The sequence below is a fragment of the Gopherus evgoodei genome, chromosome 8, assembly GCF_007399415.2.
Source record: "Gopherus evgoodei ecotype Sinaloan lineage chromosome 8, rGopEvg1_v1.p, whole genome shotgun sequence".
Lineage (NCBI taxonomy): Eukaryota > Metazoa > Chordata > Testudines > Testudinidae > Gopherus > Gopherus evgoodei.
This window is the reverse complement of record NC_044329.1, coordinates 68741403-68758526: the sequence shown is the minus strand read 5'-3', so window position 1 is coordinate 68758526 and position 17124 is coordinate 68741403. Positions and strand designations below refer to the sequence as shown.

The 17124-nt window shown below is 40.3% G+C and overlaps 1 protein-coding gene across 6 annotated transcripts in view; it reads right to left on the bottom strand.

The window, feature by feature from the left end:
- PTPRC (protein tyrosine phosphatase receptor type C) overlaps positions 1–17124 on the bottom strand; it is a 106737-nt gene that overhangs the window by 27377 nt on the left and 62236 nt on the right. For all 6 annotated transcript variants that reach the window (XM_030572395.1, XM_030572397.1, XM_030572399.1 and 3 more), the window contains 2 exons: positions 9286–9414; positions 4353–4508 (listed from right to left, as the gene is read on the bottom strand). In XM_030572395.1, the coding sequence (XP_030428255.1) occupies positions 4353–4508; positions 9286–9414 (285 nt within the window). The remainder of the gene's footprint in view (positions 1–4352; positions 4509–9285; positions 9415–17124) is intronic.

Genomic DNA, 17124 nt, shown 5'->3' with positions numbered 1-17124 from the left:
AATGATACCATGTTATATTTTAATATTTTGGAACCAAACATTTTAACCACTATAGTTTCACCCATATTTTTCACTAATCACTACCTCTCTGTACCACTGATACATTTGTTATATTTCACCACTTAGAAGAACTCCACTCCTGATTCAGCAGAGTCAATAATGCTTTAAGTTAAGCATGTTCTTAAGTCTTTTGCTGAACTGATACCTCCATATATTGGAGTGACACTGTGATAGAAGACTGTGTGAGAAGAGGGTGGCCTGTGGTCCTTCATAAAGGATAAATGGCACAGTAATGCATAACTTCGTCCTCCTGTGATTCTCCATTTGGGATACTGTTATAGCTAAGAGCTTGTTTCGCAAACAAAGACATTCTCCATGTGTGTGCAAGTGATAGCTCCTGTTTATAAAAAATACTTAAAACTCCCAGTAAATATTCTGTGATAAAGTGATTTAGAACAGTGGTTCTCAACCTTTCCAGACTACTGTACTTCTTTCAGGAGACTGATTGGTCTTGTGTACCTCCACATTTCACCTCACTTAAAAACCGCTTACTTACAAATTCAGACATAAAAACACAGAAGTTCACAGCACACTATTACTGAAAAATTGCTTACTTTCTCATCTTTACTATATAATTATAAAATAAATTAGATTGGACTCTAAATATTGTATTTACATTTCAGTATATAAGATATAGGGCAGCATAAACAAGTCATTGTCTATATGAAATTTTAGTTTGTACTGGTTTCACTAGTCCTTTTTTCTGTAGCCTATTGTAAAACTAGGCAAACATCTAGGTGAGTTGACATACTGGAAGACCTCTGCGTCCCCCTGGTTGAGAACCACTGATTTAGAAAAACATGGGAGGAAGTTGTATCTGGTTTTTTTATGCTACTTTTTATTTTTTTTTCATAAAAGTACATTTAGGGTTTTCATTTATTTATTTATTTATTTTTGCTAATGAAAGGTTACAGAAAACTTCATCCACTATCGATAAAATTCTGGAGTGTGACTGGTCTGTGGGGAAGGGCTGCCTAACTGACAGAACAGACAAGCCAGAAGACTGAAAGTGCTGGGGGACCTCCCAGCACTGCACACACCTTACCGCTGTATGGGGCTCAGCATCCAAAGCCTAGCAGAGGAGGGGACTGAAACCAAGACCAAGTGCCTAGGACCAGGTCCTGCTGCCCTCGGAGGGCAGGGAACCAACTCTGATTGACCCCCAGAGCAGGAGCCAGATGCTTGAGCTATGTGTGTGAGGAGAGTCTCCAGCAGTTTTGAATTTGACACCAGAGAGACTAGGTGGGAAGAACGGGAGAGCCAGCCCAGGAGACACCTCCAGCCCACCACCAATGCCATGCCAGAATCTGAGTTGAATTATCTATAGTTTAGGTTGTTCCTTCTCCAGATCAGACTCGGATGGTGGATGCATCTAGCTTGCCAGTTAGACCAATCTTCCCATAATCCACCCCCAAAAATTTAAAATTCAAAGGGAGAGTTCTTACTATGCATTAGCTCCTCCATAAGAGAGTTTAACAAAGATAAAACCAATGAGAATTGAGAATCATTAAAAGTAGGGTCCTAATCCACCAAGTCTGATTATATAGCTTTGTAGTTATTGCTCCTGCTGTTCATAAATTCTAAATCTGTAAGATCTTTATCCATAAAGTGCTTAGTCAGTCCCTCAGACTTGAAAAGTGTCAGGAGAATCAGAACTGGTGTGTTCCAAACCCTGGTGGTGAGTAAGGGAGTTTACTTCTTGTAGAAGAAATCAGTTAATTTAGACTGCAGTGGAGGAGGATGCATCTGGAGAGCTAAAGGGTGCAAATATTCTTCAAGGCAAAGACCGTCCAGTTCTTTCCTTCCCAATTTCCACTAGGGAGAGACTTTACCACAACAATTTACATATTTTTGTCCTGGAATATGTCCAGGTTTAAAAAATAAGATTAATTATATGGAGATTTTTAGAAACTTTTTATTTGATTTTTTCTTTTTACATGAAACATGGTTAGCTAAGTCTGACATCAGTCTTTCTTGGTTTTGAACCCTATCTCTATGGAGGAAGTCAATTATCAAAAAGGAGTTACATATCAGGAGGAGTTCTCACCTTGATTTCCTTACATCTGAAAGCACAGATTTTAACTTTAGAATCAAAGGTTATGTCTACACTGCAATTAAAAACCCTCTGCTGGCCTGTGCCAGCTGACTTCAGCTCATGGGGTTCAGGCTGCAGGGCTGTTTAACTGCGGTGTAGACATTGGGGCTCAGGTTGCAGCTGAGATCTTAGGACCTACCCACCTCACAGAGTTCTAGAGTCCCACAGGCTTCAACCCAAACCTAAATGTCAATTAAACAGCCCCTTTGCCCAAGCCCCATGAGCTTGAGTAAGCTGGCATGAGGGGTTTTAATTGCAGAGTAGACATACTCCAAGTGTCAGGGCATTCAGGCTATATTTTTAAAATTTTCTCCCAATCTCCAAATTTTAATAGTCAATATTCTTCTTGCCCAATATCCTCCCCACTTTATTCGGAGTCCTTGTGGGAATGCCTAGATGAGCAAATTGATATGGAAGGTCTTCAGTTTCAAATGGCACATCTAATTATTTTAGGAGATTTTAATCTTCAAATAGGTCCTCCAACAAACTCAGTATTGGGAAGAAAACATTGAGGATATTTTTTAACTTCCCTTCAAAACTCTAGAGATCAGGTGGTTAGGTCTGGACAAAAATTAAAGGCTTTATTTGATATATCAAATCCAAAACCTATACAAGGATGAAGTGTAGGGGCTAGAGAAGAACATTTTACCTATTTCATTGCCTGGTGGTGGTAATATTGATTATATTATTATCCCTATAATTAATTGGTCTTTCCACAGGGATTTCTTTATATTTTCTTGTCCAGACAGCAACCACCAACCTCTCTGTCTATAATTATGAATGATGTGCACTCTGAGAGAGAGTTATAATTCTGATGGGTCAAAATACCTTAATTACCCCTTCAGAACAACATGGTTGTAAAAGACTAAAATAGACCCCAGCCATTTATGATCAATTATCAAGAAGATGGACGTCTCTGATGTTAGAAACATAATTATTAAGTAATAGGAGGAATCGTCTTAAATTTGTGAATCACATGAGCTGCTGATAAAGTCCTTGCAACCACTTTCTCTAAATAAATTTGATTTTGGTTTTAATTATTCCAAAAATGCTTTAAAAGGTAAGCTTACTTGGTTTTATGCGATCTGTGTGAACAAAACGTCTGCTTTAGCACCTAAAACAAATAGGACAAGATGCAATCCCTCTCCTAACTTACTCAAAATCTAGTAGCTGCCAGAAGAGGATACAAAGTTTACTATATCATAAAAACAATAATATTTAAGATCCTTGTGGAAAGATTTTGAAGTAGCGGCTAAAGCTAAAAATTCTACCATTTTTTGGAAGAAGTCTCTAGCTTTGGTAGATATACTCCAGTTGAGGAACCACATATTAATAATGAAGACTGGATAGCACATTTTGGCAAGGTCTTTAATGATTCCCCGCAACCAGTTTTTTAAAAACTAATTCTGCCATAGCCGATGCAATAAGGAATGATCTTTTTGATATACCACTCTGGCCTTCAGTAACAGGCAATGAAGTCTAGTCATTTATTTTAGCCCAATCTCATAAAAAAGCTCCAGGGGAAAATTTTCTCCCTGGTTAAGTTTTGTAGGAGAATCATGATCGCTGGTCCCCAGTCTTTGCTAAATTATTTACTGAATGGCTGAAAGTCCAGTATCATAGTTCCTGTTTTAAAAAAAGGGGATGGAAAAATCCTGCTTCATATAGACCTATTATTCTGGTAGATGTGGCAGAGAAAATTTATTCCAGATTTCTACTAGCTAAACTTGAAATATGGGCTTTAAAGGCTAATTTATAACACAAAGAGCAGTACAGCTTTAGGGTAGGTAGAGCCACAACTAGTAATTTTTTTTATTGTATATAGTTTATAAATATATTTTTGTTAAGGGTACAAGATTGTATGTAGCCTTCATAGATCTAAAGATGGCATTTGATTCTGTTAACCAAGACAAACTTTGAGCAAAATTTAGAAGGATGGTATTGATCTAAGACTTTTTTATATTTTGGAAACTCTACACCAGGGGAATATGGCTAGGGTAGGAACGAAAGGCAATGGAGAATGTACTAACATTTTCCCTGTTCCTAGGATATCTTCTAGCACCTCTTCTTTTTAATTTGTATGTAAGGTGTATAAAGTAACAAATTAGAAATAGTGAAACAAAAATGAAATATATTTTTCTTCTCATACATTAGTTCTTTGAATTTTCAGTGAAAGTAAGTAAATACATAAACTTACCTGATGCTTTTGTGCGCCATTGTTCAATTACAGCGTTCCCATAAACTTTGTCGTTTGGTGGATATTTGCTGTTTGTGTATGCCTCTACTGACACATTATATAATGTGTAAGGCATTAAGTTAGAGCAGTTAAAAGTGGTCCTAGAGACAAGTTCGACTGTAAAATAAATAAATAAATAAATAAATAAAAAGCTTAAGTTAAGACTTCATAACAGTAATATAGGAATTGCTATACTGGATCAGGCCACAGATCCATCTTCATCCATTTTCCTATGTCTAGCAAAGGTCAATACTAGATTGACTGTCATCTTTTTCTCTGAAAAATTGGTCTGCATGCCTTATATATGTTTTTAATTCTATGCATGTTATTCAAAGTTTGCACCCAAATTTGGCCAAATCATAAACTTCTGAAAAATCTCAGTTTGCACGTGCTCAGGACAGCTTTGTTAGAGTGTGGCAGCTAAATTTTCTTACGATTTCATCTGCACTGAGAATGTTCCAGCCTCTCACAGCTCCTACATGTGCTGGGGTTGGCAACCTTTCAGAAGTGGTGTGCTGAGTCTTCATTTTTCACTCTAATTTAAGGCTTTGCATGCCAGTAATACATTTTAATGTTTTTAGAAAATCTCTTTCTGTAAGTCTATAATATAACTAAACTATTGTTGTATGTAAAGTAAATAAGGTTTGTAAAATGTTTAAGAAGCTTCATTTAAAATTTAAATTAAAATGCAGATCCCCCGGATTGGTGGCCAGGACCAGGGCAGTGTCAGTACCGCTGCAAATCAGCTCGTGTGCTGCCTTTGGCATGTGTGCCGTAGGTTGCCTACCCCTGATGTAGACCATACTCTGCATGTGCCATCCCCAGAGAGTGATTGACCATGCGCCAGTCCAGGGCTTCAATGCTTAAGCAATTGATACACCTGGCTGCTGGGCACAATAACTGAGGGCAAGGAGACTGTCTGTCCTGTTGTCCTAATGTTCCCCTTGCTGGGTCCAGGCACAGTGGAGGAAATGAGGAAGCTACCTGTACAAAAGGAGGAGGAGAAGGATGAGAGAGGGAATATATGCATGGCACCAGGGACAGAGACTGGATCTCCAGATAGAGGTGGGATAGGAGCCTGGGGGGATGGGTTAAGGAGCAGGAGCCAGAAAGGGGCAGGGTGAACAAATGTCTCGATTTTATAGGGACAGCCCCGATATTATATAGGCACCATTTACCCCTCCTCTCCCCACACCTTCTGTCAAGATTTTTCACACTTGCTATCCGGTAACCCTAGAAAGGGGAAAGAGGAGGACAAAAGTGAGGGGAGAAGGAATAAAAGGTAGGGAGAGGGGCAGGAGCTGTGGAGTAGGGAAGAGGAGCAGGAAAAGTGGGAAAAGATGGGCAGGAGCAGAAAGGGAGGGGAGCAGCAGCTGGGGAGGGCAGAGGCAAGAGGTCAGTACTTGTGGGGAGAATGAGGAAAGAGTTGGGCAAGGAAGGGCAAGCAGAAGCTGTGGGGATATCAGTAAGGAGGACTCATGGGCAGGAGCTGGGGTGGAGGGATAAGAGCAGATGGGGATGGGGCAGAAGATTCTGTAACCACTTGAGCACTTTTTCCTCCAGAACCTGGAATTGAACCCATTATTACCGAGTCTTAGCATTTCTCTGCTGTTTAGCAAATAGCTGTAAAACCCACTGTCTCCGTCTTTCTCTAGGGGTTGGTCCATATTTAAGATAGCAGCCTTCTAGTGCTACTACACCACGATCTTGGTATAACGCCACCCGATATAACAGAAATTTGGATATAATGTGGAAAAGCAGAGCTCCGGGGGTAGGGGGAAGGGAGCAGGGCTGTGCACTCCGGTGGATCAAAGCAAGTTCAATATAATACAGTTTCAGCTATAATGCTGTGAGATTTTTTGGCTCCCAAGGACAGTGTTATATTGAGGTAGAGGTGTAGTTACTCAGTCAGCTCAAGGGGTAGACAACTGTACTGTAGATTTAAAGAACCAAACCTATTTATGACTAGGGCTGTTTGAAAATTTTCCTTCAATATTTTTTTGAAGGATAATTGGGTTTTTGACTAAACATTTTTTGCAAAAAGTGTCTGGTTTTCCATGGAAAATTTCAATATTTTATCAAAATGTCAAAAATTGAAATATTTCAGACAAAAAAAGTTGTGATTAAAAATGGCACCACAGCGTTTTATGGGGTCTGTAGTTCATGTTCCATTCTGCTCTATAGACTAGGCTCCCTCTTTGGACCTCATCTTCCATGATATACCACTTTCTACCTTCTTAGTGAGGGAAGCAGGTGCATCATAGGAGCATAAGACTCCCAAACTACATCTCGTGTGAAGCAAGCAGCACATTTTGAATAGAAATTAAAGTTTTTGGCCAAAATGGTTGTGATTTCAGCCAAAATATTTTGCCAAAAATTCAGACTTCAGAAAAAAATTCCAGACAGCTCTGCTGATAACCAATTCGGCAACTTGAATGAATGAAATTTTTATTGTTTTAATTTTTATGTTTTTAGAAAACCTAAGAAATTACATCTAACAAAATTACATTAAAAGAAGTTTAATGTTGTAAAATCAAGTTCTCAAAGTTAGTAAATGCCAGAATTAAGGTGGCCTGTTTAATCTTAATTTGGCCCCATTATTATATAGTCTTTAATTACATGATCACATTTTTCCCACAGGACCCTACCCTATTCAGTGTATAGGCTGGACATCAGGTCTGTGTAGTGAAGAAGACTGTTGCCTGTAGAATCCCTGCCCTCATTTGTTGCAGAAGGTAGAAGGCCTATGATGCAGGTTGCAAGAAGAGAAAGGATGGTCTCATAGGGTTGGAAGGGACCTCAGGAGGCCATCTAGTCCAATCCCTGCTCAAAGCAGAACCAATCCCCACTTCCCTAAATGGCTCCCTCAAGGATTGAACTCACAACTCTGGGTTTAGCAGGCCAATGCTCAAACCACTGAGATATCCCTCCTCCCTCATGGTTAAGGCAGTTGAATGTTGTCCTACAGGACTGGATTCTATAGCTGCCTCTGATATAGAGTTTCTAAGTCATTCTGGGTGAGTCAATTACACTAAAGTTACACTAAAGTAAAGGTATCCATTTTGTGTTCCCCATTTTCTGATGGTCAACCCAAAACACCTGGATTTGCAAAAGTTCTGAGCCCTCACAACTGCAACTGAAGTTGATTGGAGCTGTGGTCTAAACAAATTAAGTACTATAAAATGACAAATTCCCTGATAAAATTATTTCCTATGCTTCTCAAATTGGGCACCCAACAACTCATTGACACAATTAACTATTTTAGCTTTAATCTCTGTGTCTCACTTTCCCATCTGTAACATGGGACTAGAATCATAAAATATCAGGGTTGGAAGAGACCTCAGGACTGGAAGCACACCAGATTTCCAGCTAGTCAGAGAAACTAGCTCACTGGGCTAGTGCCTAGTTGCATGATGGCCAATAGAGGTCTGAGGAGAAAGAGGATTGTCAAAGGAGTGGAGGAACACTGCAGCATTTGGCCACTTTTGTATCCAAAACCTGTAACATTAGACCAGAAGAAGAGAAAAGGTTGTCAACTCAGGGCTGGATTAAAGCATAGGGACTTTAGGCCTATGCTTAGCGCTGTGGCTGCTAAAATAATGTGATTATATCAGAATCTCAGTTTTCACTTAAAAAAATAAAAGTTTCTAGCTCTTGTGGTTGTGAAGAACTTGAAAACATGACCCAAGTGTAACTGACACAGAAATATCTACCTGAGTGTGCAGGCAGCCTGAACTAATACATCAGAGGAGTGAGCCGCCTATCTGAGCTGTGTGTGTGTGGCAGGAAGAGAAGAGAATAGTGGTCCTGGTTCCTATACCCAAACACCTACTTCCTGGCTACTGAAGTAAATACTGAGGGGCCTTCCGCTGTCACTCCTGACTGAGAGAAGGAAACCCCATTCTGCTACTCCTACCCATGCTGCTACCACTCCTGTTTCTCTAGAAAGTGGGCTTCTGCTGTCACTCTTGGAGGGGAGAAAGGGGCCTCCTGCTACCCTGGGGTGGGGAGCAGGGCCATAACTGGAGAAGAGGGGCCCAGTGCTGCCTTAATCCAATCCTCCATAAACCTTATATTATGGGTGTGGGATTAAATAATAACAAAGAAAGAGTTGCTAACAGTTTCCTTACTATTCTCCCTTAGCCTTCTACTGAAATTTATTTTTTCATATGCGAAGGATAACTCTTCCCCAAAAACTTTTTTAAAAATTATATTTAAAATTCCAACAAACACCAATAAGAATAAGTCACTCAAGAGACTGCATTAGTTGGCTATTTAATACATTTTCTGATGGTGGAAGACACTCTGCTCACAACTGATCACCAAGGATGTGCACCTATTAATGGATGTGTTGTAACTTACTGCTAAATTACTTGTCTAAAATATGAGATGACTGATAATTTAACCGAGGGAGTTAACGTATGAAAAGCCCTGTAATATTAAACCAAATAAACGACATGACTAAACTGAAATATGTTTTGACGAAAAAAATCTTAATAGGAAAATGACTGTGCTGCTAAACTATTACGTTACTAGATGAAAGTCTATGAACTGCACCCATACAACAGCATAAAGTGTAAAGCAAAAAATGGCTGAGAACTTGAAAAATGGACAGTAACAGACTGTGAATCCCGATAATGACTGAACAGGGTGATATGATAAACAAAAAAATAGCTTTCAACCATACTTGTAGATGTTTCTTCACACTGTTTCAATAGACATGTAGTCTTCAGAGTGACACACAGACAGAGAGACAATCTTGGAATTATATAGATTATTTGTATTATAGTAACACCAGAGGCTCAATGACATAAAGGCTCCATTGTGCTAATGAGGCTACATACATGTGTACTAATCCATATCAATGGTTAATATTAAAAATAAATATGCTTACCCTTATCTACACACTTAACACGATAGCCATTGACAGGAATTTTAAATTTGTTTTGGGGTGCTTCCCAGCTAAATGATATAGCATCAGAAGTAATTGTTTGATTTTGAAGTCCCTTAGGTTTCTCTGGTTCTGTTTAGAAAATTGGGAAAGAGAGAGAGAGAAGTAACACTTTTAATGAAGAAAACATTATTTTTCAAATGATAACTAGCTCAGTAATTAAGGAGAAAATTTGCAGTAAAAAGCCTGGTATACTCTTGCTTTTCAAAAAGTAGCTGATGGAATTAAGATTCACTGGACATTAACATAAGAGTCTGGTGGTAGCTACTTGTGAACACTACTACATACTGTCAATTAAACTCTAACTCACTTTATACAAGTGCTAATATAGTGCAACCAAAAGGGAAGAAATTGAATAGTTTAACACACAACCACTGAAGGCTAATCATAGTGGGGGACTGGTAGCACTGTCTATTATGGAGGGTGCCTGACACTTCTCATTATAAGACCCATTATACAACTTTGTCAAACTTTGACCCTTTAGGATGAAATTTTCTATGATGGGTTTCTGCCACATGCTGATTTTGTTTGTTTTTTGTTTTTGTTTAATTTTGCTCAAAACAGTTCAGCCATTTCTGAGAATGAGGCTACAGGAAAACATGTTACTTTATCCATGTTAAAAAATTCTGGTGACCTTTTCTTTGACCAGCTCCACTGCCTCTTGCTTTGGAGAAAATACTTGCTGGTTAATCTTGCAGTACGTACCCCAGAGGAAATCAATGGTGGCACAGGGATAATTTTGCCATATTGTACTAGCAAAAAATAAGGAGTGGGATTGCTGCCACCAAGCAACCTGCCTTGATGAGGCAACATATTTTGCAAGCAGAGTTGGACTGTGAGGTTGCTGCTAGACTTCTGATCCAGGTTCTCTCTTCAGGAGGCAGGCCATTATCAGCCATGACCATGAGGGAACAGCAGAGGATCCCAAGAACACTAAAGAGAAAGGAACCCTCTAGGCTGAAGGGTTCAGCTGCGGTGCCCTAGAAAGCTGGAGGTAGAAGAATTGAATCCAGAGGTAGGTCCTCATGTTGGGTCTGGTGCTAAAGAGGATAGGCCTAGAGCGAAGGGTTTCCTAACTATAGGGAAGGAGGGCTCGGCTATGAGAACTTTTGATCCTTTAGTATTTTTTTCCTGTAGACAGGAAGGCCATGTGTTCCATTTTTGCCTCACCATGGTACAGTAAAGGCTGTGTTATCTGGCACTTTATCAACTAGAAAGTTCTGTTAACTGGCATTTCTGATATCTCCCAATGCAAATTTTCAATCTAGTCTCTGGGATTAGGTTTCAGAGTGGTAGTCGTGTCAGTCTGTATCAGCAAAAAAAAAAAAAAAAAGAGAAGTACTTGTGGCATCTTAGAGACTAACAAATTTATTTGAACATAAGCTTCCATGGGCTAAAACCCACTTCATCTGATGCATGCAGTGGAAAATACAGTAGGAAGATATATATACACAGAGAACGTAAAAAATAGGTGTTGCCATACCAACTGTAATGAGCATAATCCATTGAGATGGGCTATTATCAGCAGAAGAAAAAAACTTTTGTATGATAATCAGGATGGCCCATTTCCAACAGTTGACAAGAAGGTGTGAGTAACAGTAGGGAAAAAATTAGCACGGGGAAATAGTTTTTACTTTGTGTAATGACCCATCCACTTCCAGTCTTTATTCAAGCCTAATGTAATGGTGTCCAGTTTGCAAATTAATTTCGATTCTGCAGTTTCTCGTTGGAGTCTGTTTTTGAAGTTTTTTTGTTGGAGTATTGAAACTTTGAGGTCTGTAATTGAGTGACCAGGGAGGTTGAAGTGTTCTCCTGCTTGTTTTTGAATGTTATAATTCTTGATATCTGATTTGTGTCCATTTATTTTTTTGCATAGAGACTATCCGGTTTGGCCAATGTACATAGCAGAGGGGCATTGCTGGCACATGATGGCAAATACCACATTGGTAGATGTGCAGGTGAATGAGCCTCTGATAGTGTGGCTGATGTGATTAGGTCCTATGATAGTGTCCCCTGAATAGATATGTGGACAGAGTTAGCAACGGGCTTTGTTGCAAGGATAGGTTCCTGGTTTAGTGTTTTTGTTGTGTGGTATGTGGTTGCTGATGAGTATTTGCTTCAGGTTGGGGGGCTGTCTGTAAGCGAGGACTGGCCTGTCTGCCAGGATCTGTGAGAGTGAGGGATCATCCTTCAGGATAGGTTGTAGATCCTTGATGATGCGCTGGAGAGGTTTTAGTTGGGAGCTGAAGGTGACGGCTAGTGGCGTTCCGTTACTTTCTTTGTTGGGCCTGTCCTGTAGTAGGTGGCTTCTGGGTACTCTTCTGGCTCTATCAGTCTGTTTCTTCACTTCAGCAGGTGGGTATTGCAGTTGTAAGAATGCTTGACAGAGATCTTGTAGGTGTTTGTCTCTGTCTGAGGGGTTGGAGCAAATACGGTTGTATCTTAGAGCTTTGCCGTAGACAATACTCCAACAAAAAAAACTTCAAACACAGACTTCAATGAGAAACTTCAGAACTGGAATTAATTTGGAAACTGGACACCATTAAATTAGGCTTGAATAAAGACTGGGAGTGGATGGGTCATTACACAGAGTAAAAACTATTTTATTTAATTTTCCCCCTACTGTTACTCACACCTTCTTGTCAACTGTTGGAAATGGGCCATTCTGATTATCGCTACAAAAGTTTTTTTTCTCCTGCTGATAATAGCCCATCTCAATTGATTATGCTCATTACAGTTGGTATGGCAACAACCATTTTTTCATGTTCTCTGTGTATATATATCTTCCTACTGTATTTTCCACTTCATGCATCTGATGAAGTGGGTTTAGCCCACGAAAGCTTATGCTCAAATAAATTTGTTAGTCTCTAAGGTGCCACAACACAAGTACTTCTGGTTCTTTTCACTGGAACTAGTATACTGCCCAGGAGGTTATGCAGTTGCACATTCTGCACTCTACTTTTATGCAAAAGAGGCAGAAGACAAGTAAGCAAGCTGATATCAGGGATTTATTCAAAAAAGCAGCTTCCAAGGTGTGTCATAGGGTCATTACAGATTCAGCCCAATCTCCTACACCTCTACATCTACAATTATTATTGATGTTGATAATGATGACCCTAAGGCACTGCAAGATCTGAAGTGCCTTCTGAATCATCAAAGAAAGATTAAATTATGTTTAGTATAGTTTTAGTGTTAAGTGTATTTTTAGTGATCCGAGTGTACACCATGCACTGCCCACAGTGATATGTAGTGTCATAAGATAACCTACTGTATAGAAAACTTTACCGTATACACCTAAGTGCTTCAAGAAACTAATCATGTATTCTAATTCTTTGAAAATTGGTATTACATTGGTAAGTATAACTCTTAATTAACAGGAATTTTTGATTAACCAGCACCCCAGTCCCCCAACATGCCGGATAACAAAGCATTTTCTGTATATGATTATGCCTGAAGCTGCACATCAAAGGCCAAGTGTCCCATGGGTCCAGAAGGTTACATGATGACACAGTGAATGGAATACAGTTCCTAGGTCTGATGCACTTGACTCTAGCCAGGTGTTTGTGTAGAAACAGCTGATGTATCCTGAGCTTTGGCGGGTGGGAAGTGTCTACACATAGGCTGTATCCATGGGGACGTCCAGCCCTATCCCACAATCAGAATAAGGTTATCTACAGGAGACCAGGACATAGCAATTACTAGACATTTATTCTGGCAGTGCTGGGTTAGGATGGGGGTCCCATAGCCACTCTTTGGTGGAGGCAGTTTGGATAGGCTCAGAACCAAGTGCCAATATCTGGGCTACTATTCTGGAGTGTAATAACAGGAGTATATCATGTAAGACACAGGAGGTAATTGTCCCGCTCTTCTTGGCACTGGTGAGACCTCAGCTGAAATACCATGTCCAATTTTGGATGCCACACTTTGATAAAAATGTGGACAAACTGGGGAGAGTCCAGAGGAAAGCTACAAAAATGATAAAAGGTTTAGAAAACATGATTTATGAGGAAAGATTATAAAAACTTAGCGTGTTTAGTGATTAGAAAAGAAAACTGAGAGGGAAACTGATAAGTCTTCAAATATATTAGTGCTATTATAAGATGATGGTGGTCAATTGTATTTCATGCTTATCAAGAGTAGGGCACAAGTAATTGGCTTATCTGTAGCAAGGGAAATTTAGGTTAGATATTCGGAAAAGCATTCTAGCTGTAAGTATAGGTAAGTATTGCAATAGGGCAGTAGCTCTCAAACTTTTGTACTGGTGACCCCTTTCACATAGCAAACCTCTGAGTGCGAACCCCCCTTATAAATTAAAAACACTAATATATTTAACACTATTATAAATGCTGGATGAAAAGCAGGGTATAGGGTGGAGGCTGACAGCTCGCCACCCCCCATGTAATAACCTCGTGTCTCCTTGAGGGGTCCCAACCCCCAGTTTGAGGATTCCTGGAATAGATTATTAAGGGAGGTTATGGTGTCCTCAGCATGAAAGATTTTTAAGAGTAAGTTGGACAAACACCTGTCAGGTCCTTGTTCCTGTCTCAGTGCAGGGTGATGGACTAAATGACTTCTCAAGGACTCTTTCAGCACTACATTTCTATGATTCTAGAAATTAAAGATTCATAAACTTTAAGGTCAGAAGGGACTATAGTGATCATCTAGTCTGACCTCCTGCACATTGCAGGTCACAGAACCTCAACCACTCCTGAAATAGACCCCTCACCTCCGGCAGAGTTACTGAAGTCTTCAAATCACAGTTTAAAGACTTCAAGTTACAGCGAATCCACCATTTACACTAGTTTAAACCTGAAAATGACCCATTCCTCATGCTACAGAGGAAGGTAACCTCCCCCACTCTAGGGTCTCTGCCAGTCTGACCTGGGGGACGATTCCTTCCTGACCCCAAATATGGCAGTCAGTAAGACCCTGAGTATGTGGGCAAGACCCACCAGGCACATACCTGGGAAATAATTCTCTGTAGTAACTCAGAGCCCTTCCTATCTACTATCCCATCTCCAGCATGTGGTTTTTTTCTGCTACTGACAGTCACTAGTGGCCATATGCCATTGTAGGCATTCCCATCAAACCATCCCTTCCATAAACTTATCAAGATCAGTCTTTAAGCCAGTTAGGTTTTTTGTCCCCACTGCTTTTCCTGGAAGACAGTTCCCTAACTTCACCCCTCTGATAGTTAGAAGCCTTCACCTAATTTTGAACCTAAACTTGTTGATGGCCAGTTTATATTCATTTGTTCTTGTGTCCACACTGGTGTTTAACTTAAATAACTCCTCCCCCTCCCTGGTATTCATTCCTCTAATGTATTTAGAGAGAGCAGTCATATCTCCCCTCAGCCTTCTTTTGGTTAGGCTAAACATGCCAAGCTCTTTGTGTTTCCTCTTATAAGCTAGGTTTTCCATTCCTCAGATCATCTTTGTAGCCCTTCTCTGCACTTGTTCCCATTTGAATTCATCTTTCTTAAACATTGGAGACCAAAATTGCACACACTATTCCATATGAGATCTTACCAGTGCCTTATATAATGGTACTAACACTTCCTTCTCTCTACTGGGAATACTTTGCCTGTTGCATCCTAGGACTGCATTAGCCTCTCTCATGGCCATGCCACATTGACAGCTCATTGTCATCCTTTAAAAAACCAATATGCCCAGGTCTTTCTCCTACCCTGTCTTTCTCCTCCAACTGATAAATCTCCAGCTGATATTGAAAATTCTTGTTGTTTGTCCCAAACTGCATGACCTTGCACTTTACACTATTAAATTTCATCCCATTTCTATTACTCCAGTTTACAAGGTCATCCAGATCTTCTTGTATTATATCCCAGTCCTCCTTTGTATTGCAATACCTCCCAACTTTGTGTCATCTGCACATTTTATTAGTTTGACACACTTTTTGTTCCAAGGTCAGTAATAAAAATGTTAAATGAGATTGATCCTTGATATACTCCACTAACAACCTCCCTACAGCCTGACAGTTCACCTTTCAATTTGACCTGTTATAGTCGCCCCTTTAACCAGTTCCTTATCCACCTTTCAAATCTCATATTAATCCCCATCTTCTCCAATTTAATAATTTCCCATGTGGAATTGTATCAAATGCCTTACTGAAATCCAGGTAGATTAGATCTACTGCATTTCTTTTGTCTAAAAAATCAGTTATCTTCTCAAAGAAGGTCAAGTTGGTCTGCCACAATCTACCTTTTGTAAAATTATGTTGTATTTTATCCCAATACCATTTACCTCTATGACCTTAACTACTCCCTCTTTCAAAATTTGTTCCAAGACTTTGCATACAATAGAGGTCAAAGAAACAGGCCTGTAGTTTCCTTGACCACTTTTTTCACCTTTCTTAAATATAGGCCTAATCACAAAGTCCCTTGGTTCCTCTCCTACTCTTTAATACCCATTTTGATCATATTGAGGTGGACCTGGTAGGACACCTACAGTCCTATGCTAGCAGCTGCCACTATATCTTAGTAATCACTGATTATGCCACTCAATACCCTGAAGCTGTGGGCTTATGGTCTGTGTTGGCACGTGCAATAGCCAGCACATTGCTCCTCTAAGTTTGCTGCCTATTTCAGGCCTGAGGTGGTTGAAATGCTGGACAAACTTGCAAAGGGCAAATTTATAACTACCCTCATCCTCACCAAGGGATGCTGGCAAATACCATAGGCCCACAGACTGAGAAGGAGAGAGTATGTGTCATGCCTTTCAGACTGTATCAAATGCAGGCCCTTCCATTTTTGTTCCAGCTACATTTCAGCATTTAATAGAGTGTTCCACGTTCATCAGCCTTAAACTGCAGCCTACTTGGACAATGTGGTAGTCTATTCAACCCTTGGTCGGAACATTACAAGAGAGCTGCTGCAATCTCTTGGGATCACAGGGAGGACTAACAGATAACTCAGTTGTATTAGCTGCATGGAGACTAAATATGAGGATTACACCAGAAGAACTGGACAAGTCAAAACCATTAGGTAGTACAGGGAAGGTCCTACTAGACTCTCCATTTCCTGCCACAAAATGGCAGATAATGGGGTTGGCTGGATACTAACAACACTTTGTGCCCCAGTTTTCCACAACAATAGCTCCCCAAGCCAATGTTTTTCTTGGCACCATAAAGTCCACTGGTTTCCCAAAGTGTGTGGATGCTTTTGTGGAAATCACACATATCTGCTGCAGTGAACCTGTGCTATATGGTCAGGATTTCACAAAAAGAGTTAATCCTGCAAAAGGATACCTCTGAACTGTGACTTGAGACTGTTCTGTCCCAGGAGCTGGAACAGGGAGAGCATTTATGTTATACCATCTGCAGGAAACTGCTGCCCACAGAGAGAAACTATTTGGTGATTAAGAAGGAATGTGAGCTATAAAATGAGTGATAAAGTGCCTTTTACTTTGGTCATCAACCATACTTCATTGAAATGGCTGCAGACAATGAAGGAGACCAAACTTGGCTGACATGATAGGCATCTGACTGTACAGCTCCATGCCTCGACAATGTTCCATTGGACCAGACGCAACCCATGAGAACATGGCATTCTTTTTTCTGGAGCAGGGATCGGCAGCCTTTGGCACATGGCCCATCAGGGAAAGCTGCTGGCAGGCTGGGACGGTTTGTTTACCTGCAGCGTCCGCAGGTTTGGACGATTGCAGTTCCCACTGGCCGTGGTTCGCCGTCCCCGGCCAATGGGGGCTGCGGGAAGCAGTGGCCAGGGACAGGGCAGCCATACTATAACCAGCTAAGCCAGGTATGATT